The 27,720-nt window shown below is 29.9% G+C and overlaps 1 protein-coding gene and 1 long non-coding RNA gene across 2 annotated transcripts; one reads left to right on the top strand and one right to left on the bottom strand.

The window, feature by feature from the left end:
- The first annotated feature begins 4,226 nt into the window (after positions 1-4,226).
- LOC124809206 (uncharacterized) lies at positions 4,227-5,894 on the top strand. Its single transcript, XR_010637323.1, has 2 exons — positions 4,227-5,126; positions 5,225-5,894. It is a non-coding gene; the product is annotated as an uncharacterized LOC124809206 (long non-coding RNA).
- A 13,300-nt stretch (positions 5,895-19,194) lies between these two features.
- Positions 19,195-20,755, bottom strand: LOC136078379 (uncharacterized). The gene is made up of 2 exons (XM_065794148.1): positions 20,545-20,755; positions 19,195-20,141 (listed from the first exon to the last, which is right to left on the bottom strand). Exons 1-2 carry the CDS (start codon positions 20,753-20,755, stop codon positions 19,195-19,197), a joined length of 1,158 nt encoding a protein of 385 aa, XP_065650220.1.
- Positions 20,756-27,720: the final 6,965 nt, after the last annotated feature.

Genomic DNA, 27,720 nt, shown 5'->3' with positions numbered 1-27,720 from the left:
CATCAGATTCTGAAACGAGTGATGATGATAACGATGGAGAACTAAAAAATCATTCGATGCAGTGGGCAGTTAAGTTTGCTATAACCGATGCAGCATTAGGATTTTTGTTAAAAATTTTGGGTAAATTGTTTCCTGAATTGCCAAAGGATCCACGCACTCTGCGTCAAACAAAGTCTTTTGTACCTGTTACCAATATTACTGGAGGACAGTATTGTCATTTTGGCATTAGGCAATGTATTTTAAGTAATATTTCAGGTTTTTTAGAGAAAAAGGATTGGATATCAATGCAAGTCAACATTGATGGCTTACCATTGTTTAAATGCAGCAATTGGCAATTTTGGCCAATATTAGGTTTAATTGAAAATGTGGAAAACAATATTCAACACAATAAAACCCCATTTATATTTGGCCTTTTTTATGGTAGGTCTAAACCAAAAGACCCTAATGAGTTTCTAAAAATGTTCGTTGATGAAAGTATTGCTCTATTTGATTCTGATATTAGATTAATGGTAAATTATATAAGTTTGCCATATCAGCTTTTATTTGTGATACACCAGCTAGATCATTTATAAAAGGAAATAAAGGACATGGAGCCTATTATGGCTGTGATAAATGCTGTCAAAAAGGTGTATATGCTGGAAGAGTAACTTTTCCAGATTTGCAAGCTAAACTAAGGACGAATTATTCTTTTTTAAATATGACACAAAGAGAACATCATGTCAAAGAATCTGTCCTCGTTCAACTTGGTGTTGGTATGATAACCCAGTTTCCTAGTGATTATATGCACCTTGTATGCTTAGGAGTTGTTCGAAAGTTAATGTTTATTTGGTTCAAAGATCCATTACATGTTAGAATTGGTCCCAGAGATGTGAAAAAACTTTCGGATAAATTAATTGGTGCAACCATGTTTGTTCCTAAAGAGTTTGCACGTAAGCCAAGATCTGTTACTGAATTTGAAAGGTATAAGGCAACAGAAATCGGCAGTTTCTTTTATATACTGGTGTCATTTATTTGGCTGAAGTACTCCCAGAAGCTTTGTATAAAAATTTTCTTTTATTATCTGTGTGCCATGAGGATTTTGTTGTGTCCACAGCTTGCTGCAATCTATGCAGAATCAGCTCACACTTTGCTCACTCTTTTTAATCAGCATGCCTCTGCTTTATTTGGTCCGGAAGTGATCACTTATAACCTTCATAGACTTTCACATTTATGTTCAGATGTAAAAAAATACGGAGCATTAGACAATATATCTTGTTTTCCTTTTGAAAATTATCTTTCTCAAGTTAAAAAATTGGTGCACAAACCAAACTTTCCTTTACAACAAGTAGCACATAGATTGTCAGAAAGAGCGTCATTGCAATTGAAAGAAACATTTGTTAAATACCCTTTATTGAAGCAAGAGCATACTATCAAACTACCAGTAGGTCTGCCTGATATTTCTTTACAATATAAGCAACTATTTTTACCAAATTTTTGTGTAACAACCTCAGTAGGTGATAACTGTATTAGCTTAAAAAGTGGTGAAATAGTGATTGTACAAAACATTGTAAAGGCAAAAAAAGAACCTTATGATATATTTATAGTATTTAACATTTTTAAAAAGAAGTCAAAGTTATTTGTTTATCCGTGGGATTCTACGTTGATTGGTATTTATTCTGTTGACGAATTGTCAGAAAATTTACAATTTTGTTGTATTGATGATATCAAAAAAAATATGTTCTTTTGCCACAAAAAAAATCATATGTAGCACTTCCACTTACACCCCTAGATACTCTGAATGTTTTCGTTAATTTATCTTAGTACTGGGGTGATGGTGATTTAAATATTTTTCATCATTGGTAACTTTATTGCTGTTTACTTCAAACAAAATTTTTAATTACACTTTTTATACTTAATGAATGAATTTTCTTTATTTTTAGATCTTTTTTGTTTTTAGAATACAATAACATTCAATATACAATATCTTAAATCTATATAATTTTGTTTTTACTTGTCAATATAATTTTGATTAAACTTTTTTCACCAGTTTAAAAGTGTTTTAAATTGTAAAAGTTAAATTTAATAAGTGGATATATATATATATTCCTTTTCTTAATCAAATATTTTTTTAAAATCACAGTGTTTTTCATGCGCTAGTGGTAAATTTCAAACAGAGAAGACTGATTTATTTATATATATGTGTGTGTGTGTGTGTATGTGTGTATGTGTGTGTGTGTGTATATATATATATATATATATATATATATATATATATATATATATATATATAAATCAATTATTATTTTAATTTTATTGTTAAAAGATTAGTTTTTAAATTGATTTAAATTTCCTTTTGTCACAAAAATCTTCATTAATGTTAAACCGAAACTACAAACTAAGCTAATTAAAATTTTTTAGGAATTAAAGCTTTAACAATAATAACAAAACGTTTGCTGTAGTTTCTTTCATTAAAGAATAAGGTTCGTTGTTTGTGGTCCCGTCTACCTGGCTAATTGATGAGAGTTCTTGTCGATGGCCACCATTTATTAGTGATAAAATGGTTGTTAAAGCTGTTACAAGTCTTTAAAAAGCATGTGATACTTGGGCAATACATGTCATTCGTGTTCTACACTCTACAGGTTTACACTTTTACCTTATTTTAACACTACCTCTTTATGATTAAACTATTACTAAATTAACTAAGAGTATAGCTTAGTGAAAGTTTTACCATTATATAATCAAGGTTTTATTGAAAAACATATATTACTAATTTTAAATTGCTATGTTTAACCTACTTTATGTCTCTAGACACTTATGAAAAAGCCTGTTTAAAGCTAAAGACTGCGGAAGACACATCGGATTTACAAACAGAGCCTGAACAACAACCTGCACGCTTGAGAACAAAGAGGTTTGTGTTGAAGGCAGAAATTGTCTTTATAAAAGTAAAACAAAAAAATAAATAATAACCAAAGGTAAGTTTTTTTTTTATTCATTTGTTAACATAAAAAATACAATAGATAGCATTATTTATTATATATTTACAGAAAAATAATTGATTACAATATTGACACCATTCAGATTATGAGTGACAATGATATAGAGTTTAATGTCGCAAAAATCATTAAGAAATCACGTTTTCCAAAGAAAGATTCACAAAGTGCACCATTTGTACCTCCGTTAACGTATGATTGTTTTCATTATATGAATAAAGCAATTTTAAATAATCCAATACATAATATATAAAATTTGTATACAACAAAAAATTATTAAAAAGTTTTATTATTGCTTTTATATAATAAGATAATGTGATCGAATTTTTTAAATTTTGGTAAAAACATTAAAAATTTTTAGGCTTCAACAATAAATGCCCTCGATGTCTGAAGATGTGTTTGAAGTTAGTTTTAAAAAAACCACATTAAATGAGTAATCAATACATTTTTACTTTCAATAAAAAATTAGGAAATACTTTTAAAAAGCAATCAATGAAATAATATATACAATTTTTTATTTAACATATCATCTTACACATGACTCAGTGTTTGCTATCTCAGGTTTTTTCTGAAAAGCTGGTTACTTTACTTATGGAGATAAAAAGTGAAATCAAAGATTTAAAGCGCCAAACTGAGTTCAACACAAAAATGTTGCAGCAAATGTTAGAGTGCAAGGGAGAGAATGATATTTTAGAGAAATACAACTTTCCTATTGACAGTTTAGAAGATTTGTGTGAAATTAAAAAACTCCTTGCAGTTGATAAAGCAGTGTTTAACAAAAATTTATAAACAAGAAAATTTGCAATAATAAATGTTATAGAATATTTTATGCTCTTAGTTTGAAATCAATTTTTTTTATAAATTTATTTAGAAATTTTTTTCAGTATATATATTACTGATGCTTTTTCTATGTTTTTTGTAGGTAATAGCTGTGGCAAGTGAAGGAGGCCAGACATTAAAGGCGGCTGTGCGGAGAATTTCTTTTGCGTTATTCACTAATAACCTCTGCTGTAAAATTAACTGGACTGGTATTGCCAGAAATGACAATGAAAGTATCTTTGTAAAACAAAGTCTAAAAGATTTACAATGTCGACATGTGCTTGAAAGTAATTTTTTTTAGAGGGGCTAATTATTCTAATTTAACAATTACTGATGTCTAATTTAATTAACTATTTGCTAATAAACAGTTAATAAATAAATAAAATTTGTTAATTAATAGCTTTAAAAAAAAAAGTTGCTGAAATTACATTAAAATATATAAATATTTTTTCCTGCTGGAAAGTTAAATAAAAGTCTTAAATTGATTCTTAGGAGCTGTAAAAAGAAATCCTGTAACAACTTCAGCAACTGAATCATATTTTCAACGTGAGGTTGTACGTTTTTGCGTGGTGCATCAGACCACATTGGTGGGCGAAAAGTTCGACAAGACCAAAAAGACAAACAGGCCAAGAAAAAACTGATGTCTACATCAAGTTTCCCAATGCCATTAAATAAAGAGGCATTTTTTAGTTCAGAAGATGAATAACATTTTTAATTAAAATACAATCTTTGTTTACAAATTTGTTATCTTTATTTTACAATATTTAATATTTTTTTAAATATTTTATTTTTTAAACTCACTAGAGTAAAGTATTTGTGCAATAAATATTAATGTTTCTATGTTTTTCATTTTCATTCCCTTTTACTGTAACCTCTTGTATATGAGATTGTAGATGAGAATTTAAATTGATCGTGATATTAAATGTTGCCAGTGAATAATGTAAGATAGATTTTATTATTTTAATGTTATTTGCTTCAGTTGTTTTTGAAAGAAACCCAAAATATAAGTTCTGGATTTTGTTTACTGTTTGAAAAAAATTATATACTTATTTACGAAACCATTTTATTTCAATCAATTATTTGGCTTTTTTTAAATTTTTTCATGGTATTTTCATAGTATATTATATCGTGCTATGTTTTTGTTTGTATGGTGAAAACTATGTTAAATGTGCAACCTATATTTTAGTTCATCAAATTATGTTTTTATTGATGTGTTCTGTCTCTGATTCTTTCTTTTTCAGATCTGCACTTGTGTCTTAGGCTTATGGTTTGCAAAGGTTCACCATTGCTCTTAAGTTGCTGTGGGTTTCACAGTTTGACTTCCAACCTGGCATATAAGTATATCATTTTTAAATACTATTTTATTTGTTAACTTAAAATTAAAATTAAAGATAATCTTTTTAATGAAATAACAATTTTTTTATGTTGTTCATTAGCCTCTCAAGCGTATTGATAGGAATCGGTATACCAGGTAGAGTATTTAAGGTTACTGTATATGAAGTTTTATTTTTTTTAAAGACACGCAATACAACTTTATTTTGATATAGTCTTTGTTAAAGATGTTTTCTTAGTTAAGATAATGTAGCAATATAATTAAGCAATGTTTTTTTTATGTTTTAAATTATGGTTAAATAATAAAATTAAATTTATATTTATTCAATGTTGATAAACTTAGTATCTGGAGTTATTTGTCAATAACTGATGATCAGACTATTTTAAACAAAAACGTTTTTAAGGGCTGAGAAGGTTAGTTTATTATCTTTGTTGTAATAGCTCTAAACTTAACTGTTTTAATATTTTCATTATATATCATTGTCTGCTTTCAGGGTAAAGTTAGAAGTCTGCAGACTGCAACGTAAATCGATTTTCAACACATAATGGCTTTCTGAATATATTTTTTGATTGAAATGAGAATAAACTGAACTTAAGATGTGTTCAAAATTAACTATTTATTTTATATTTTAAACGTTCGTTAAACGCAAGTTAAGCAATAATCTATAGATGCAAATACCTTTTACATTCTGTTTTAAATAATAAAAAATTATTGTGATTTTAATATTCATATTGTAATTGTAAATTGCAATCTTAAAAAGATTTTTATTATAACTTCTAATTATTCTTTTTGTTCACCGAGCTTAAGCGTTGCCACGTATGACCAAATGATTTACAGTTGGGGTAGTGTTTTTTGGTGCAAGGAGAATTTTAGTATAATAAATTCGTATTAAATGGCTATATACCTATGCACAAAGTCAAAAGGTATTTGATGTGCCTTCCTGGCATCGGCAGGATTTGCCATTCTTTTACGAGTAAAAAATTGCGCTGAAAGATATACACAATTTGCTAACGATAAGTGCGTTCTATTCAAACAAAAATACAAAAATAATTTGAATATCAATGAATTCAAATCTTAGTCAAAACTTATTATTGGTCCTATGCTATTCCGCTATCGCTTTATCATCGGTTTGCCTCTGACGGACCGCTGTTCGAAAGTTGTCGATTTGCCACCATCGGTCCGCTGCCGAATCGACTGCAGTTTTTCGCTAAATAAGACCGATGTAAATACGATGTGCAAGCCTACGCGGCAACGCAGCGAGCGGCGACGGCACGGCATAAGTGCTGACAGTGGTCCGTTGTCGGTCCGCCTGCCTAATGTTTGCTGGGTTATACACAAGTTGATGCCGTCAACATATGACTTTCTTTTCAACGTCACATCTTTTTGTAAACAACATGCGCGCGCACATTTGTAGGCAGAAAAGATAAAAACTTTTAAAGCAAACATGCATAAGTTTATTATATAAATACACTTTAAAACTGTTTTTTTTTTTTGCATTTCTTTTAAATTTTTAAACAAAATTTTGTCTCCTCTTTGAAAAATAATTGAAATAATTTGTTACATGAAAATGTAACTAACTACATAAATAATTAATTGTATATATATTTTTATTAATTCTTATTAACTCTTTTAGTGAAAAAAAATGCATTTAAAAAAGTTAGGCTGCGTCCATAACACTATTTTTTTATAAAAAATAAAATATAAGCTCAATAAAACAAAACCACACAAAAAACCATAAATAAAGCTAAAAGAAAAGCTACAACAAACAAAATCTAAACGATTTAAAAGATTAGAAGGAGTAATCCTCTCTACTGATTAACTTATAAAAATGTAATATATAATTTGCTAAACTATTTTTTATACCAGCTTCTTTTATAACACGATCCTAATATTGCTATTATAATTTATCTAATAATTCTGATCTAATAAATAATTACTAAGTTCCAAAAAGTATAAAGTCCTCGAATGACCCGTGCATTTTGAGAAAAGCCATGCTCTTTCAAGTTTAGAAAAGCCTAGTATCTAATTGAAACTACTTTAAAAACGAAAGTGAAACGACATTATTAAATTACAATATTAAATATCTATATTAAGATATAACCCAAATAGAGTCCATCATATTAATTTACAATATAAAAACACAACAGTTATCGAATAATAGCAGTGAGTGATAAGAATTGGCACTCTGTCAGCTAGAATATAGCCTCCAAGTTTCTGGCAAAAGTTATTTTAATATAGTATACTGTCTGATACACAATCACCCAGTCAGGAGTTACTAAATGCCCCAGCTGATTTGATTAAATACCATTTTCATGCTGTTTATATTAAATAACAATTAAAAAATTATTTTCATTCATTGAACATATCAATGGTATTGATATAACTAAACTACTAGCTAGTTTATAACTAAATTACTAGCTAGTTTATAACTTAACTAAAGCTGGATCTTTTGAAATACAAATTAAATAGTTTAGCTTACTTAATGTAAATAACTAAACCAAATTTGCTATTGTGAAGTTTTTGCTTTTTTTTATATTGTTACATTAAGCATGAGTAAAGTAAGTTTTAACTTTTTCGAAGAGCATTGCCATTTAAGATAAGTCTGAAAAAAAGAATTTTGTTCATCTGATGTTAGATTTTGGTATGAAATGAAGTTTATTTTTTAAAGTCGATATTCCAATTAAGATTAGTAGTGTATTAATTAATGGTAAAAAGTTTAAAATTCTGCTTTACAAATATTGTGTTGAAAATATTTAGAAATAACAGATGTATTATAAAGTGGTTTGGTGTCAAAATTTATTTTTTCAGCGTAGTTAAGATATTTCAAGATCTCCATTTTTTAGAATTTATAAATCAGAAAACCTTTTTCTGATATTAGATCAGGCTTTGTCTGGAACGGCGTGCGATTGCACTCTGATCTTGACCACGCATACAATATTTTGTTGCGACAACTTGCCCACGGCTTCATAGATGTTTTGAGATAATTTCAAAAAATAATCAAGCGCAAAAAAGTTTAACTGGACCGATGAGAGATAATTACAAAAATTAAAAGCTGCCTGATTAAACTGTTATAAAATAAGTTTAGAATAATTGATAAACTTCGTCTTTTATAATTAAGCGGCACTCATTTATATAAAATAAAAACTTACTATTAATAATTGTTTTACAAAGAAACAATTGTTATTCACTTTATCAAAGTGTTTAGAATAATTTCTTTTATTTGAGTACTTTTGATTTATTTCAACAAGATTCTAATAAACAAACGTTAGTTGATTTATTTAATAAATAAAAAAGTCAATCTTTTATTAACCATTTCGCGCTTTGCGTAGTTGGCCTGAGTTTTGTTTTTACAAATTACATACAATTCTTTGTAGCACGACGAACAAAAGAAACAATTAAATCATTCAGTTACTATGACAATGTTAGAACGCTGTTTTTAGCAGTATCTTTAAAAATGTTACAAACAATTCCGCAATGTGCTAGACCTCTGAGTTAGCGGACTATAATGAACAGTATCCAAACAAATTACATTCCAAAAAAATTTTTTGGAATGTAATTTGTTTTATATAGTTTGACGTATTTAAATTTTTATTTTACTAACCAAAATAAAATTTTAAATACGTCAAACTATATGAAAACATTTTTTATGATTAAACTCAAAAGGTAAAAAATAAATTACGAGGAGGAAGCGGAACTGCTTTACCACTGAATATGAATAGTGAGTGGGCTTTTTTTTGTTTTTTTCATTTTAATAAGTATTTAAAACAGAAATAAGTAAATTTAAGTTTAAGTATAACAAATTTGTAAGAATGACATCTGAAGCAAAAAAAATTAAAGATAGTAAACCAATATCGAAGAACTTGAAACTTTTCTTTCGTGGGGGAAACAATCAGTTATTAGATACACGGAAGAAAATGGCTTAGTTGTCAAAATATGGTGTAAGATTTGTGCTAGGAACAAAACTGAAATTTTAACGGATGCTTTAGTTAAAGGAGTATCGAATAATTCTTTGACAGCGTTTACGGAGGGAACTTGTGTGGTGACAAAGTATTAGGTAAAATTAAAATAATTAGCTTGTTTTTAATTTGTGACTCCAGGAATTAATTTAAACATAATTTTTCTATCATTATATAAATTATAACTGTAGTTATCTTATAATTTACTATATTACTAAGTAAATAAATTTTTTAGAGAATTGCTTAATTTAAACCGTGATTTTTTCTTTAATAATAATAAAGGTTGATCGCCATCATAGAGGGCAAAGCCATAGATTAGCGGTGCTGATTGATAATGGTAACTCAAAAGATCCTAGAAGTAGTTGTGTTCCTAACCTCGATATGGAAAACATGTTACCTACTACACAAGACAACCGCGAAGTGTTATTAAAGATGATTAGAACAGCCTTTAAAATGGCTCTAAAACCGAGCATGCCACATGGCCATTTCAAGACACTGATCAAATGCCAAAGACTTAATGGTGTACTCCTTTTAGAAGGAAAAGACAACAATAAAGCAGGTTATTGATTTTTAGGTCGAGTTTCTATTTCGTAATTTGATAAAACAAGTCAAATGAAAAAATCAAATTAAAGTTACGTTACTATTTATAATGAAAGTTTAATTTTTTTAAGATTTTACATCCGAATGGTCTAATCCTTTTAATTTATCCATTTGATTTTTTAATTTGAAAAATAAATATATTATTGTTATCATTTTTTTATTGTTTTTTAATTTCATTTTTAGCAGGTGAATATATCTCATGCAGTGCCATTAAAGAAAAGGTTGCTAAAATTGTCAATAAAACAAATTTTTTCTCCATTTTTGGTTCTCAGGCTCGAAATACAAAGGATGAAAAACAATTGATTCTTGTGGGCATTGAACGCGAGGGAACCCCTGCCTGTTGTGTAGTTTCTTTACTTGATATAAACAGTTTGGGTGGTATAAGTGCCAATACCATTAAAAAGGCTATTGATAGCATTTTTATTAAAACCGGTAGTGTTCATTTAACTGCGTCAGCTTACAAATACGAACTTGTAAGCGCTACGGCCGACGGAGCTTGCGTTGGTTTTGGAATTTGTAATGGCGTGTTAACATAATTAAAAAAAGATAGAATGTGGCTAATAAGAATTCACTGCGTAAACCATCGTTTAGAATTAGCAATAAAAGATGCCGTGAAAGATATTTCCCAGTATAAAGATTGTGAACGTTTTTACATTTCCATATTTAATTTTTTTCGCTGTTCTGGAAAACTAAAATGCGCAGTTGAAAAAGTTGCTGAGGCTTTGAATATTACATATTACAATTTGCCTAAAATATTTGGAACGCGCTTTATAAGTCACAGGAGACGCGGCTTTACAAAACTTTTACATAATTAGCCTTCGCTTATTGTGGGTTTCGATAATGCTCTTGCTGATCGCAATACTAAAGCAGATATGCGTGCTAAATTTTCTGGATTGTCCAAACGGTTGCATGACTACAGACTATTATGTATGGTTTGTAGTTATTTGGAAATCTTGGAAAAGTTATCACCATTATCATTGGTTTTTGAAAAACAAATGTTAATGGTGAATGAGTTAAAACCAGCGGTGGATATAACAAAGGCTAGCTTAGCGGAAATAAGCTATGAAGATATTGATAATATTATTGATTTATATTTACTCAAGTTTATAATCACTGAAAAATATGGTTCAACCATCTTTTTCATTGATTATAAACTCTTATTTCTTCGTCTTTCAAAGAAGGTAACAAATTAAAAAAATCAGAGTTTGTTGAGATTGAACTCAACAATATGGTTAATCTTAACTTTGAATGTATTCATTCTGCCATTAAAGTAAGAAAATTAGCAATTGAAATCATTTTGCTATTGCTAAACGATAGATTTAGTTCGCTGTTAAATCCCATATTCTAATCAATTGATTGGTTAGATCCGCAAGTATGTACAGCAGACAGCATGTATGGTGATGCCAGTATATCTTTATTACGAAACGAATTTTTTTACCCTCTAGAAATATTAAGAATGGATTTTTAAATGTTTTTTTCGGAATGGAGAGCTGCAAAACTAGTAATAAATGCGCAGTACACCATTGCACTCACACCATTGCAAATATGGCAAAATATTTTTCTTTATCAAAAAATTAAGTTTCCAAACTTGAGTCTTTTAGTTGAACTTCTGATGTGTATTGCTGGTTCTAATTCAGCTGTCGAACACGTTTTCAGTATTATGACTGTGATTTTGATTGATTAGCGTTTAAAGATGAACCACTCAACAATAGAAGACTCAATAATCATAGCAGGGAATGACACGAATTTCACTCAACAAGAACGCGATGATTTTTTAAGTCGCGCTGTGGATATTTTCTTAGAAAAGCGAAGAGTTTTTTGCCTTGATTCAGCTAATGCTAGCATTGCCACTGATTATAGTAGCGAAGAATGCTGCACCAGTGAAGATATAAGTTCTATAACTTAATCGGACGGATAAACAATTTATTATATAATTTTTATCCCACATAATTTTATATTTATGTACATTACTAAAGAGTCCCAAAGGACGAAACAATATTGTCTATTGTTATATATATATATATATATATATATATATATATATATATATATATATATATATATATATATATATATATATATATATATATATATATATATATATATATATATGTATATATATATATATATATATATATATATATATATATATATATATATATATATATATATATATATATTATGCATACATAAAATATATAGCATTATATATATGATATCTTTGATTGTCATATTCTTGTTATACGATTGCATAAATAAGTTGAATTTAATAACAAGGCAGCGTATAAGTTAATATATGCATATATTATATGCTGTATATATAAAACTTTTTAATAATATAGATCAAAATATGTTATTAAAAAGTTTATACGCTGCCAATTTATTAAATCTTTTAAATATCTGTGTGTGTGTGGCTCCAACAATAAGTCAACGTATTAAATTAAAACAAGTTTCATTTAGCGAATCTTTTTAAAGCCTTTGCCAATATCAAATCATTTAGTTAGTAAAGATTAAAGTTATGAAATTAATTTTTTTGCGTGTATTTTTAAAACTTATTGTTATGCGGTCAAACATGGAAACATACTTGATTGTTCTCAAAACATCTATGAAGCCATGGGCAAGTTGTCGCAACTAAATATTATATGCGTGGTCAAGATCAGAGTGCGATCGCACGCCATTCCCGACCAAGCCTGTATTAGATCGTAAAAGAGAAAATGTCATATTTCTTGTAGAAGTGCGTTGTAAACTGTTTATACGATGTAATAGAAAACTACCTATTTGACCCCAACAGTGCAAAAATAACTTAGATGTGAGGAGAACATGGGAAAGAAATTTGATATTAGAATAGGTTGTGGAATATAGTGTCGTTTTAATAACAACATACTATTGGCACGTGCAGTGCAGTGCCAGACAGCTGGTAGGCCCCCTTCCCTCATAAAAAAGTTGGTTTTGGCCCCACACTATGCATTGAAAAGTTAAGATAAAAGACAAAACTGATGTTGACAATTATTTTCGCCAGATTTTTGTGTCTTCATAGACCTCAATAAAGTGGTCAGTTTATCGTCCGGGCACAGGTACTTTTTATTGAGAGCATGGCTAGAGAAGACAGCCGGTCTTGCAGCCGGTCTTGTTGAGCAATGGAAATTTTTGATAAGTTTTAATTTACTTAAGCTTCTTTAAGCAGTTGCTGCTGCCACACGGCAAGTCAACAAAACACGGAGTGCGATAGCGACATTGGGATACACCTCTTGGAGACATTGCTGTTGATATAATTCAGAAAATGTATTGCAGTTTGGAGCGTTTTGTTGTGTTCCAAAACTAGATGGATAAATCGATTCAACTCCATCTTCATTTACTTCAGCAAAAGGGTGTTGTCTTTGTATGCTTGAAAAAGACTAATATGATTGAGCACAGATGAAAATACAGCAGCCACATCATAAGTTTGTTGGAAACGTCAGTTGAAAACTTTGATTGGGGCTTTTGACTACCGCTTTCGTCGTCTCCTTCAAAATCAAACATTTTTTTTTGTGTGGGAATTGATGGAAAAATTCTTGGAATACTCAGTTCTTCTACAATTTCACGGGCTGTGGTCTCAGCACTTGAGAGTCTATTTTCTTGGTACATCTCTAAAAATGTCCCAGTTGCTCTGATTTTATTTTCCATGAGATTTATGGAGATACCAAAGGATTGGATCGTCTTGCTTGTTTTAGTTAATTGGGATAAAATCTCATAGCAAATGAAAAATAGACAAAAGTAATGCCCGTTCTGAAATATATGTTATCAGCGACCGAGCCTCCGTGGGTGTGTTTTCATTTTTTTTTTCTATAGCATATACCTCCAGTCTTTCCAGTGCAATCAAAACATTGCCAAAGTAATACCGCAAAGGTTTAATACAGTTGATCCGACTTTGCCAGCGAGTGTCCGATTGATTTGTAACAGCAATCTTTACATGTTCATTCAAAATGCTTTAGTGCTGTGTGATAATGAAATTATGGTGTATAATCAAGATAGAACACTAAAGAATAATAAAGCCCTAGTTAATGACTTTTTGAGCTTTTGGATTTGTTTGTAGAACTCGTGACTGGACACCAGAATTCTTTCCTGTCATATTAGAACCATTATCATACGACTGGCCCCGACAGTCCGACATATTCAGTTTTAACTTCTATGCTCGCTCTAAAAATGTGTCAAAAAGTCCTTTACCTAAGATGTCAATAACTTGAAGGTATCCATAAAAAGCTTCCTTTATTGAGACTTCATTATCTGCATCAAACTGAACAAAACGCAAAATGACTGTTAACTGTTCTTGGTTAGAAACATTTGGAGTGCAATCCAGAATTATTGCATAGTAACTAGATATCGTTAGTTTTTGCAGGATTTCCTTTTCTGCCTCTTTTGCAATAAGTTGGATTAAGTCATTTTGGATTTTGTTGTTGAAATAATGATCATGTGTTTGATTTTTTGCAATCTTTTTCTGTAGCTTGTTCATTACAGGATCTCTATTTGCTAATAGCTTAAACCGACCCAAAAAAGTTCCAATGTGTGGTGAGCCGAGTACTTCTTCGGAACCTCTAAATGCTAAAATTTTTTCTAACAGGAACTTTATTATGTCAATATAACGCCTGAGGACATCCCTTCACAATCACCTTTTTTTTTAAGAAAAGCTGCATTTCTTGTTTATCTACGGATGATTCATTATTGATACCCTCATTAAGCTGCATCCATTATCTGAAACACTTTGATGGGAAGTGCCTGTTTCTTGCTCTTTCAACTTCTTTGATAGTCCCCACATGTACTTTTACCACTACGAAACAGACTTTCATTTGTTTCAAAAAGTTTACAGCAAAAGCATAATAGATTTTCAGATTTTACCAAATATGCAAGCCATGACCGAGGCGCAGTTTCTCCATTGTTCATTGCAAGTTTTTAATGGACCGTTGAAAATCGATGCCTTGCAGCAATGGTATATGGAAGATCAATGGCAACCTCTTGAGGGCCACGTTTGACTAGGTCACATCGTTGAGCGTCAAAAATAAGTTCAGGACAGCTTCCTGGGTCACAAGCGACGGAAGTAAGTGGTGGCAATGGTAGAGTGTACATTTTTTCTGTTGTGTTAGATTGATTATTGTCAATATCTAACTGTTCATGAATGACCACATTAATAGAGCAAGTTTTTCCATTGCCGGTGCAACCACTTTGAATTGGTGTAAAAAATGTAAGTTTAGGAAGTTTGCTATTTGTATCTTTGTTGCTGCTACCTCTTTTCGTTTAGATGCATCTGACTTTAAAGGTTTTATTATCTAAAATGAAAAGGAAATTTACATGATTTGCATTCATGAAATTAAGCTGTAATACAATTCTGTGTTCCGAGTAAAATTTTAATTTATGTTAAATTATGCGAATCAGCGATGTTGGTTCACAAACAAATCATAACATTCCGTGTAAAACCTTGAGTATGGCTGAAAGTGATTATTACAAACTTTTGTCAAACCAAAATAAAAGCAGATATAAAACCAAGATCTCAAAAATAGACAATGTTGATCCATATACTTTAAAAAAGGCAGATTATCTTTCCGAGCCACAATTTTATCCTATAATCACCCATGCTGATATTATCACACATTTATTGTTTGCACCAAGTCCTGCCACCAAAGAAGAACTTAAATGCTTAAAAAGTTTAGACGCATATAAACATTTTTTATGTGGTTGGGTGAGAGTAATTGTTGTTAAACTATTCAGTTATGAATCCATATGCTTGGTTCACGGAAAGGTGATATAATTTTACTTATCTTCTATATTTATCTTTTGTATAGCTTCAATGAATGTAATATGAAAGCCAAAATAGTATATGAAACCTTCATATAATATGTTGACGCATACTATTTTATAAACTCTTTTGATATATTTAAGCAAAAGCTCTTTAGCTTTAATATATAAAACTCAATTATATTTTAGGTTTTGCATTCTCAACGATTAAATGAACCTCCAACATTGACCTGGGTTATAGCACATATGGATGGTGATGTATTATCTGCTCACTGCAACTGTATGGCTGGCTTAGGGGAGTCTTGTTCGCACATCGGGGCAATTTTATTTTTTGTTGACGCAACCGTCCGAATTAGAGACTCTAAAACTGTCACTGAGGAAAAGGCCTATTGGATGTTGCCTGCTTCATTAAAATTAGTACCTTATGCTGAAGTGGTTGATATAAACTTTACATCACTAGATACTCTTAAAAGAAAGTTTGACGATAAACTTAAAAAAAACAATGAAACTTCTAGCGAACCTTTTGCTGATAAAAAAAACAGTCATGTTTGGAAAAGTATAAAGGACCATCACAAAAACAAGTCGATATATTTTATAAAGAACTGAGTCTACAATTCTAAACCTGCAATTTTGTTTATAATACCTCCTTATGACGATATTTATATTCCAAAACAACTTATTACCAACTTATTACCAAAAATGTTATCTGATATTTACGATACAAAGTTATTAAAGAATAGTTTCTTAGAGTTATGTCAACACTGTGAAAACATTGAATTTAGTCAAGTTACTGAGGAGCAACAAACAGCTGTTGAGGAATTAACAAGAAAGCGAGCACTATCAAAAAATTGGTTTTTATATCGTGCTGGCAGAATTACTGCATCCAATGTTTACAGTATAATGCATTGTAATCAAAATAAACAAACATCTTTGATTAACAAAATTTGTTATTTTGTAAGTAATAGCTTTTCAACGCAAGCTACTAACTACGGAAACGTTCGTGAGAAAAAAGCATTAATTATTTACACAGATTCTGTTAGTGCCCACCATGAAAATCGGAAGATTTCGAATTGTGGTTTGTTTTTGTCTACTGAGCATTTTTATATGGGAGCATCACCTGATGCAGTTGTTTATTGCTCTTGCTGTGGTGATGGGTGTATTGAAATAAAATGCCCAGTTAAACATAAAGATGATTTTATTTTTGAAGCTGTTGAAAAAAATAAAAAATTTTGTTTACAAAATATTGATGGTGTTACAAAGTTGTCAAGAAACCATCAATATTATTATCAAATTCAAACACAGATAAACTTATGCAAAAAAAAGTATTCTGATATCTTTATTTACACAGAAAAAGATTATCACATAGAACGCATTTTCCCTGATATAAAGTTGTGGGAAGATATTATCAAAGAGTGTGAAATAAAGTTTAAACATTTAATACTCCCAGAACTAGCGGCTAAGTATTTCACTCGAAAGTTAAATGAAGAAAATATACATTTAAATATAAGTATACAAAATTGTTATTGCAATGGAAAAGAAGATGGCGAACTGTTTCCATGCAATAACATTGATTGTTTGAGAAAGCTATTTCATTTAAAATGTTTGAAGTTAATCAATAAACCAAATAACAAATGGGTGTGTCCAGATTGTAAACAACATTCTAATAAAAAATAATAAAATACTTTCATTTTTGAGGATATATAAGAGCAGCTATTGCATATAAGAATTACTTTTGTAATAGTTTATATTAGCAAACCAATTTGAAACTATTTAATTGAAAAAAAATTATTTCATCATTGTTGTTTTTTTACATAAAAACTTATGAAGAAGCATAAGGAATCATTTAAGCTTCATCTAAGAGGTAATTTTTGAGTTTAAGTTTAAAGCAGGGGCCATGTGTTTTAGAAAAAAAACTTTAGAAAAAGTATTAATGTGCTCTAGAACTTTCCGAAATAAGATATATTTATGGTATATTAAAATATATAATAGTATTTAAAAAAAAAATCAAAAAAAGTTGGCTTTTTATTGACGTGTTTTTGTTTTTTATCTCACTGACAATCAAATTACGTTGCGCGCAACGTAATCATTTCAAATAATTTTTTTATTTTTCGCATATGAAAAATAAAAAAATTATGTGGAATAATTGACGCTAAATTTCTTTTCTCATTTTTAGAAATAAATTAAAAAATACTAATTTGTTAGGCACGCGAAACGCAATGTAAAAAACAAAATAAAATCAAGTTTAGAAGATATTCAAAAATTTTTACTGTCATTCAAATATAATTAAAGACAATCACTGTCTTTAACACCCCTCCCTCTTGTACGCGTTCGTACGCTTTTGGGAAACCACCTCCCCAAATACATGCGTACATATATATATGTACCATAAAGTACGTACATGTACATACTTTATGAATAGCCCCTTAGCAGAATCTTATTCGTGCCGCCCTCCTCACGGTCAACGCAAGTAATTGGGGGTACCGTAAAGTAACGTTCTTAAAATACTAGCAATTGGGGGTACCGTAATGATACTTGCTGAATAAAAAAAGAAGCGGGCTCTCGCTGCTTCTGTTCCCAGTACATACTTTATATGCGCATTCTAGATTAGTAATCTTGGGTGCTAAGTAAATGTGAAAATTTTTAAAGCAATAAACATTACTTGATCCTAAAGTATTTATAGCAAATTAACATAAAAAAATTACTTAGTTAATAAAAGGGGCAAGGTGTTTATATATATATATATATATATATATATATATATATATATATATATATATATATATATATATATATATATATATATATATATATATATATTTATTTATTTATTTATATATATATATATATATATATATATTTGGCAACAAAAAGTAAGTTAATTCAAATTTTCCAAATGGTTGGAATATGATTTTGTTGTGCGTCAAATTCTTATTTAGGGAGCTTTATTTATATCTATTTTAATGACCTACACATAAGAATTTAATTAAAATGACTTTTTGGGGATTTCAAATTTGAATTTATACAACTATGAGTTTCTATCTGTGAAGTTGCAGGAGTTAAAGCAGCCCTACAAGTTTAATACTTAAAAGGTAATTAGCATATAGCTTATTGTAAATATAGTCATTTTTTGTGTAAATAACTAAGATTTATCGAAAATAACTTTTTAATTAGATTTAACTATTTGAAATTTAATAAACCAAATAAACAAATAAGTACAACTCACAAACTTATAACTGGAAAATATAGAACTTTTTCGACAACCAGACACAAAAAATATATAATTTAGAACATTTTAAAATCATAACCAACATTCTTTATTAATAAACATCACTACCATTTATTACTGTTAAAAGACATATTTATTATACAAAAAAAAAATTCTAAATAAAATTTACAAAATTAAATAAACTGAAAAACTAGTTTTAGTCAAATGGAATAACAGAATCACATATATTTGTTAGACCACATGACCGATTGCAATTTTATCAATTGTTGAATAACCATTGTTATCTTTTCTTATAAGGTAATCTAGTGGTAAAATGTCTTGTAAAATAGTGTACTTATTTTTTAAATTTCCAATTACTTGTTCTACATGAATTCTAACTGATGCAATATGACGTGTTTGTTCTACATCAATCGAGTCAAGCTGTCGTTTTCCTTTAGTAAAAGCTGGTATTTTTACTGTCGCACAATAAACAGCAACAGATTCCTCAATATTGAAACCTCTATCGACCATTACAATATCACCGGGTTACAGGTTATTAAGAATTTTACAATTTTCAGTGAGATGTTTATCACTAGTTCTACCACCCCATGCCTTTGAAATAAAACTAATAACTCCTTGTGTAGTAATACCGATTAAAAACTTCACAGTGTTGTGATGCTTGTAACTTGAAAACGTTTGTGCTCTGGCTAAAAGGTTTGTAGGTTTATGAGTAAAAACTTCAAAGCAATCAATTATTACAACCACCTTTGTACCAAAATGTTTACGAAAACAATTAGGTGTAGTTTTCCATATCTGTTCACGTAAAGGCCATTTTATGAGTTGGCGTAAATAAATAAATAAGACATCTGTTAGTTCAATAGATACAGAAGAAACTGTTGAGTTACTAACTTCAAAACGATAGGCAAGGTCTTTTAAGGTTAAGTTAAGACGTAATCTCATTAAAGACAAAGTCAATTCGCTGAACTTTGACAACACCGATCTCGATGCATGGGGTATATCACTACATATGAAGTCATACAAAGTCATGAGCATTTTAATATTTGTTAGACCAGTATAAAATGCCACTTTGCTATTGGTAGTAAACCATTCCATAGTTCCAATTTTATTAAGACTTAGTTCTTTATTTAACTGGTAAATCAGGCTATCCTTTTCTAACAATTTATTTTCAAGGGATTTAATTATTTTTGCTGAGATGTCAATTTGTGTTGGTCCATTCATATTATTTAGCTCAACATTAAAATCAATTTCATCACTAGCTACATTATTTCCGGTAATAGTGATGTCACTTTTAGTAGACATATCAGTGCAGCCTTTAGTAGTTATTATTTTATTAGTTTTCATATCTCCAGATTCATGTTGTCGCTTTTTTATTCGAATGAATCTTTCGCTGTTTAAACTTTTGCATTTATAGCCCATTTTGAGTATTGGGTTCGAATCAGGGTGTGTCTTTTCAAATAGTTTTGAAGGTTTACCTGAAAACATAATAATATAAATACTTCACTTGCTTACTTTATTTGTAGTAAGGAAATCGTACTGCGTTTGTCCAACCAATGTAAACCAGCTTTCTTTCTAGTAGTTTGTTTACTATATTATCTTAATGATTTATTATAATATAGAATAAGGAAAATAAAAATACTAGAAAAAAGAATGTTTTACAGTGATTGGACAAACGCGTATATAAAATTTATATTTTAAAAGTATAATATGAAATTACATATTCTAATTAATTTATGTAATTTATATTACGAGTTCATAAAAATATGTAAAATGTAGTTTATAAAAGAGTTTTATAAACTACATAGTAAACTTTATAGTTTATAAACTACATAAAAATGTAGTTTATATAAGATTGAGAAATATTAACATTTAATTAACCCGAACAAAAATGATCAGAACAAACTCTGTAGTGACTGGCATTGCAATTAACATCTTTGCGTTTTATAACAGCAAACCAATTTGCTCTTCTTTCTGTTGACAACAGTTCAGTATCTTTATCATGGTGGTTTATAATCTTTGGAATTCGATAAAACGATTTCTTGCAGTTTTCAGAACGATTACTGCAATAGAAAATACAACAAAATACCATTTTTTTTAAATTGATAAACGATAAACTCAAGTGTAGCTAACGAAGAAAACCGCATATGATAAATCAAACTTAAGTTGTTTGTGAACCAACATGGCAGACAAAAGTATTTTATTTTGAGTGACGTCATCTCGGAACACCGAATATATCTAACGTATGCAATCTATAAAAACTTTATAGTATTATAGATAAGGTTTGAGTTTGGATTTTCGAGTCAGGTGTATGTGGGACCGTATTATTAAAAAAACCCTATTAGGAATTTTTTTTCTAATAATAGGAAATTTTCAAAGGAAAGAGTGGGGCTAACCTAAAAAAAGGGTGTATGTGGGGGAGGGTTATAGGGTTAAACACCCTCAAATTAAAAACGATTATTTCATTTTATTTTTTTATTTATTTAAAAAAATGAAATCTAGCATAAAAAATACAAAAATACATTATATTTTACTATATTAAAACATACTAATTGGGAGCAGGTTGTGTCCCTCCACCTCAAACCTAAACAAGCATAAACACATTAAAAACGTAAATATTATTGAATTTTCATATGAAAGTAGTTGTTTTAATTTCCTTCCAGATTTACACCAGATACGAGAGGAACATTATTGATTTTGTTAAATATATTTGAATGAGTTTTGAATAAACGAATATTATAAAAATAATTCAAAATAATATATTAATTCAGTTTTGTCTTGGCTTTTAAATAATATATTAATTCAATTTTGTCTTTGGCTTTTCAGTTTTGTCTTTTTATATGTTTAGGATATTCAGGGATGGAAAAAATATTACGGTAATACCGCGGTAACGGTAATAATGGGCTTGGTTATACTAAACAGTTTAAACAACATGGTAGATGAATGGCCTCTAGTCAGACCAGCCTCCTTTGACTCGAACCAAAATACTTCTCTTGAGCCACCTGAAAAAAAGAGGAAATTACATAATGACAATTCAAGCGAATTTTTTGTGAATTTATTTGAAAGTGAAGATGCTGCCATCAATGAAGTTGACAGCTACTGGAACAGCACAGATTCTGAGGATAATATTTCTTCGTATTGGAAAATTAAAACGGACTCTATCCAAATTTGTCACAGGTAGCACTGTCAGTGTTGTCAATTCCAGCAACAAGCACATCATCCGAACGTTCATTTTTAATTGCTGGAAGAACACTTGACGATATAAGAACACAAATTCATCCAGATTGTATCGATGGACTGTTATTTCTGCATGGTTTGAACAAAAAATAGGTATAGTAGGTATGCATAATAATATACCTGAATCAAGGACAGTTTTTAAGTATTAATAAAAGTATTATTAAAAACAGTTAAAATACGAGATTTTGATATTTGAATTATTATAATGGATGCGGTGACTGGATGGGGAGAGAAGCGGTAATGATGGGGATGGAATGGAGATAGGGACAAACTTGGTGGGGATGGGGTGGGGATGGGGAGAAACCTGATAGGGATGAAACGGGAATGGAAAATGTGTATGCAGATAGGGTGGGGATGGGGAGACTTTCTGTCCCCGTGTCACTCTTTAGTTTAGAACATTTTATAAAAAACCAATTTTTATTAAATTAATAATTTATTTTATCTAAATGTGTTATTAATCATTGTGATTGACAAAAATAATATCTTTGATACATTAGTAAATGCTTGAAAACTAAATATTTGAAGTTAATACTTACTATGATGTCCTTTAGCATTTAAACAATTAGCTAAGCGGGTAGGCATAGAGTGAATGAACTTTCTCAAATATTTAAGAGTCACAAGTTGATTCCGTACCTGCTTAATTTTTTCATGTAAATCATTAAAAAATGAGGGTCTTAGTTTCTGAACTACATTTTAAAGATGATTTCAGCATTTTCGAATGAGATTGAGGTTGGGTGAGTTACTAGGCCGGGGGCCAATTATCTCAACCCCATTCTCACGTAAACAACTACTTAGAAGCTTTGCCCTATAAAAGGGTGCTGCATCATGCTGAAAATTATGGGCATTTGTGATATTCATAAAACTTTTAAGTTTTTTTTTAAGTATATGAAGATAAATATGGATGTTAATTGTGGTGTTATACAATAAACCACCACTTTGATTTGCTGCAATGGCACCCCATATCATGATTTTAGGGCAATATTTTACAGTAGAAGGCAAATACTGGGGGTCAAGGTGGGCGTCTAACGCTTGTAGAATGACCACCAAATTGTTTAATTAGTGATTTTTTACTAAATATTACATCCTCTCAATCTTCCGCTGACCAGTTCTTGTATTTTTGACAGAAGGCAATACGGCCTTAAATATTTTTTTGGAAAAAGGCAAGGTTTATTTGTCGAAACATGTCTACTTAAGTTAAACTGTTTGTACAACTGTCTTCTAATTTTCACAACACTTATTGCAACACCATTTGGGAATATCTAAGATAAAATAACAGAAGCGCAAGCAAACGGATGTGCTTTTGCATAACGATAAATGCAGTTATCTGCCCTTTGAATAGTCACCTTTGGTCATCCAGTTCTAGCTTCGCTCATAGAATTATTAGTTTCTTGATGTTGGTTTAATGTTTTTATAATGCAGCTATGTGCTACATTAAAACGTGCAGCAATAGAAGTCAGGGTCAATCCTTGTTCACATAGAATAACAATCTGAGCACGATTTTTTGTTGTTAATTCATTAGTTTTTTTCATAATTATTATTTGATTTTTTACTAAAATAACAACAACCTATGACTAAACAAATTTAGTGGTTTATAACATAACATTTTGCATGAATAAAATAATAACACTCAAAATTTTCAATGTAAAAAAGTATTTTTAAACAAATATTTCAAATTTTCTGAATTTTTTAAATGTTCTAAACTTTTGATCGCGACTGTAGATTTCTCGCAACAATCTTTTCACACATGACATTTAAATCATGAATTTGCTTAGTAGACAAATTTTGAAACAAATTCAGAATGTCACGATAGTTAGTAAAGATAACTTGTCTTTCTCTTTATCATCCATTTTTTGTCGTTTATCAGTCTGTCTTTTAGAAGTCTCAGTTCTAATTTCAGCATGATGGAGTCGCGTTTTTATTCGCTTTTTTCGTGCTGCCTGAATAGCCCATTTAATAACCTTTTTTTTAGAAAAGTCATTAAGATTGTCAAGATAATCCACAGTCCTATTCTTTTTGGCTCTTAACTTGCAAGATATATAGTTAATTGTTGCATTAAAGGATCTTCGTTTAGCAGCACTGAACATTCCCATTAACTCCTCACTGTCTATGTTATGAAGCCGTGCACTTGCTGTTTTATCTAGAAGTGCCTCTCTAATTGTCTATTTAAAACCTCATTTAATGCAATGGGACAAGACTTAGTCATAGCGATATCCTGGGCATCAATTGTACATAATTTTTTTATTGATTCTAAAATATTTGGTAGAAGAGTATTTCCGAAAAAGTCTGTTTCTTTGCAAAAGATTGCAGCTGGACTACATTTGCAATCTTCAACTGTTTGCACAAGTATTTTAATTATTGCAATACCACCAACATGATCAAAAGTTGCTCTTTCAGATGATACATGAAACGTTGTCATCCAGGGTCCTGTTAGAATTTTTCTAGCACATTTGTTTCATAGCAGTTGTATTACAAAATGCTTCCCGCAAAGTTTTTTGATTTACTGCTCAAGTTGTCAAAAATTTCAGAAGTTTTGTATAGTGTTTTGCGAATACAAGACAAGTATGGGACAGAATGTGAAGACAGTTTCCATGATACCTCAGAATAATACCTCGTGGAAATTCATTATTGTCTATAAAATTTCCAAACCTTGTGGATCGCCTTTGAGGTCTACAAAGCTTATCTTATTCATTCCCAAAACAATTTTGACTGCCATACAATCATATCCAAAAACGATATGATACGTATTTTGCCACTAAGAACAACTGCTGGGTGAATTTCTCAAGTCCAATCAATTTCTATATATCTTATTTTATTAATAAAATTATCTAAAGAGAAATATATATCAAAATAATTTATTGTATATACATTTTTGAAAATATAAAGAAAACTACTAATTACATTTTGTAAAATAAATAGTACTACTTCATCTAATAAAATCAAACATTAAAATAGTTATGAAAAAAAAACAACAGCTAAAGCGGAAAGATACGCTTCTTAGAAACGTATGTTTCCGCTGCACAGTGGGCCAGAATGCACTTTTACTGGACAAAATTCATAACTAATTTAATATTAGAGCTATATTCACTAAAATTAGTATGAGTACTAATATGATGTCTGCGCTTTTTGTGAAGGAAATATTTTTTTATTTCGTTGCTATGGATACCTTTATTTTGCTTAGCAACAACCTACTTTTGTTATCTGCGGATATTTTATAAGTGCTACATTCACTAAATTTGGCATGAGTACCAATATGAGATCACACTTCTTACAAAAGTGATAATTTTTTAAATTTAATTGTTATGGATACTTATATTGCTTAGTTACCGGATACTTTCCTTAGTTACAAAGTGGTAAATTGATATTTGAATATCTTATCGGATTTTTGACCCACCTATATTGAATAAAAATTGAGTATTTAGGTAAATAATGTTTTAGGAATAATAAAAGCAAAAAATAGTGCAAGAAAACATTGTCAATTTTGAATTACATTAAAAAATTATAAAACAATAATATCGTTTGAAGATTGTTTAAGTAATTGTAAAACATCTGAAGGAAATGCTTTATGATTTGTTTGGTGTGATGTTGATTTACGCAATGATGAAATAACAGGATCACTGGAAAATAGGAGTCTATTGATAAGATCAGTATTTGTTGCTTTTCTGGATGTTTTTTGGCTGAAATTTTCGCGATAAGATTTAAAGTCTTTATTTCTAGCCTCTTGAGCTTCCTCTGACATAAGTCCGATGGGTAATGTAAGGCTTTTAATTATGTCATGTCCATGTATCAATACTTTGTGAACTGATTGAGCCATGTAATACCATGGATAAAAGGACACATATAGTCTAAAAGTGTCAAAACAATAATCCTTGAACTTTAAGCAGTCTATTTCATATCCTGAAGAGAGCGTTACCAAGATAATGTAAAATCTGATTATAAGGTTTTGGTCAATACTCAGAATTTCAGCTGTTTGTTCATATGCTGCAAAAGCACGCCTTGAGGTATTGCCATCGTTACTTGTTCCAGAACCACCACTTTTAGGGAAATCAACAACAAGTTCCATTTTGTTCATAAAATCAGTCTGAATTTTTTGTTTAGCTACAGATGCCATTTCTTTGTGTTCTTTAGATCTTGCTTGCCACTTTCTTGTTTCTTTTTTATATGCAATGTGCAATAACATCTCAAAAAATCGAATTCATGCATGAAGACTGGAAAGACCATATTTGAACTCTCTGTTAGTATAATCTTTATTAAGGATATCAAGACTATTCATATTTTTTGAAGAGACACAACACACTGAACAGCATTGGTATGAGTAATTTTTTTCAGATAATATTGTTTGAACCTTCCCATCAATCATTGTAAGTTCAATAATACAATTCACTTCAATAGAAGATCCGCAAACCTCTAATAAAATCATACCCAAGCTTTCTATCTCACTTTTAATGTACTGATTTTCTTCAATCACAGTTTCCTTGGATTCCATTTTGTATGCAAATCTTATGGGTCTACAATAGGCTGTGGAGGACGACTTTTGATTTCTCCAAATAGGCACCTTTTCGTTGCTGTTGTTAAATCCACTCAAATCCAATGGGACAAGACAAGTAATAAATAACGATTCTTCAAGCTTTAAATCTCTGTTAATGTCGGGTTCTGATAAAACTTGTTTATAAATGCTTTGGCAAGTAGCACCATCAAAACCAGCTTTACACGTTAGTGTCATTGTTTTTATTGCTTTGTCGTTCAATATCAAGTGCCTTAGCACAGGTTCCCGAACTGCACAGGTTCTTTGCAAAGTATGAGTCATTAAATCTTTTAAAGGAACTGAAGCTGAATAGTCCTCCACTGTTATGTTTGCAGGATAACATTTCAATTTTGCATCTCTGACATCATTGTAAGCGGGGTAGATGTTATATTCTTTCTCCAAAGCTCCGCTTCTAATCAATTGATAGGAAGCTTTTGTCAGACTTGCATCAATTATTAAAGCCAGTGCTTCGTCTGCTGAATATTTAGTTGCTTTATCTGTATTTAATATATTTAAAACATTCTTGGCAGCAATAACAACAGATTCATCTCTAAATTTTTTATTAGCAGCAAAAAATAATTCATTAGATGAATAAGTCTTAAGCAAACAAGATACACGCCGTTTTTTAGTTTTATTAGAACTATTATCAAATGCAACTGGTTTTCGACCACGTCTGCTTGCAGTTGGTTCATTGTCTTTTTTTCTGACAATTAAATGTTCATTAAGCCAGTTCACGAACTTCTTTTCAAAATTTTTCACAGTATAGTTTGCAGATTTCCACTTTTTTTATACAAGTAAACAAATCGTTGAACAGCATGTCTAAAATCAACGTCTTTAAAATCAGCAAATTTTGGCTGAATAAATTTTAATATATCTTCAGTAATATTTTGTTTTGAAATACTAAGATTGTTTTTTCGGAGAAAATTATGAATGTCTAAGTTTAACAAAACCATATCTAAATAATTATTGTAACAAGTATTTTGTATTTAAAAGTAAAATGTTATAATATATATGCCGCCTGGACTACTAATACTTGTTAGTAATTAAGTTACTACAAGTGTTAGTAATTAAAATTAAAAGTAATTAAATTACTGTCAGTGTTAGTAATTAAATTACTAACAACTACCGAAAATATGTTGCTATGTTATGCATAGTAAGGTATCCATAGTAACCAAAAAAAGTTAACCTCATAAGAATTCTGAATCTCATTTTAATACATACCCCCAATATTGTGTATTTAGCGCAAGTAAAATACAGTTAAAACAACGTTAATGTAAAAATGAGTTGTTGCTATGCAA

Source organism: Hydra vulgaris, chromosome 03 (assembly GCF_038396675.1).
Source record: "Hydra vulgaris chromosome 03, alternate assembly HydraT2T_AEP".
Lineage (NCBI taxonomy): Eukaryota > Metazoa > Cnidaria > Hydrozoa > Anthoathecata > Hydridae > Hydra > Hydra vulgaris.
Note: the sequence above shows the minus strand (reverse complement) of the source record. Positions and strands in the feature narration are given on the sequence as shown.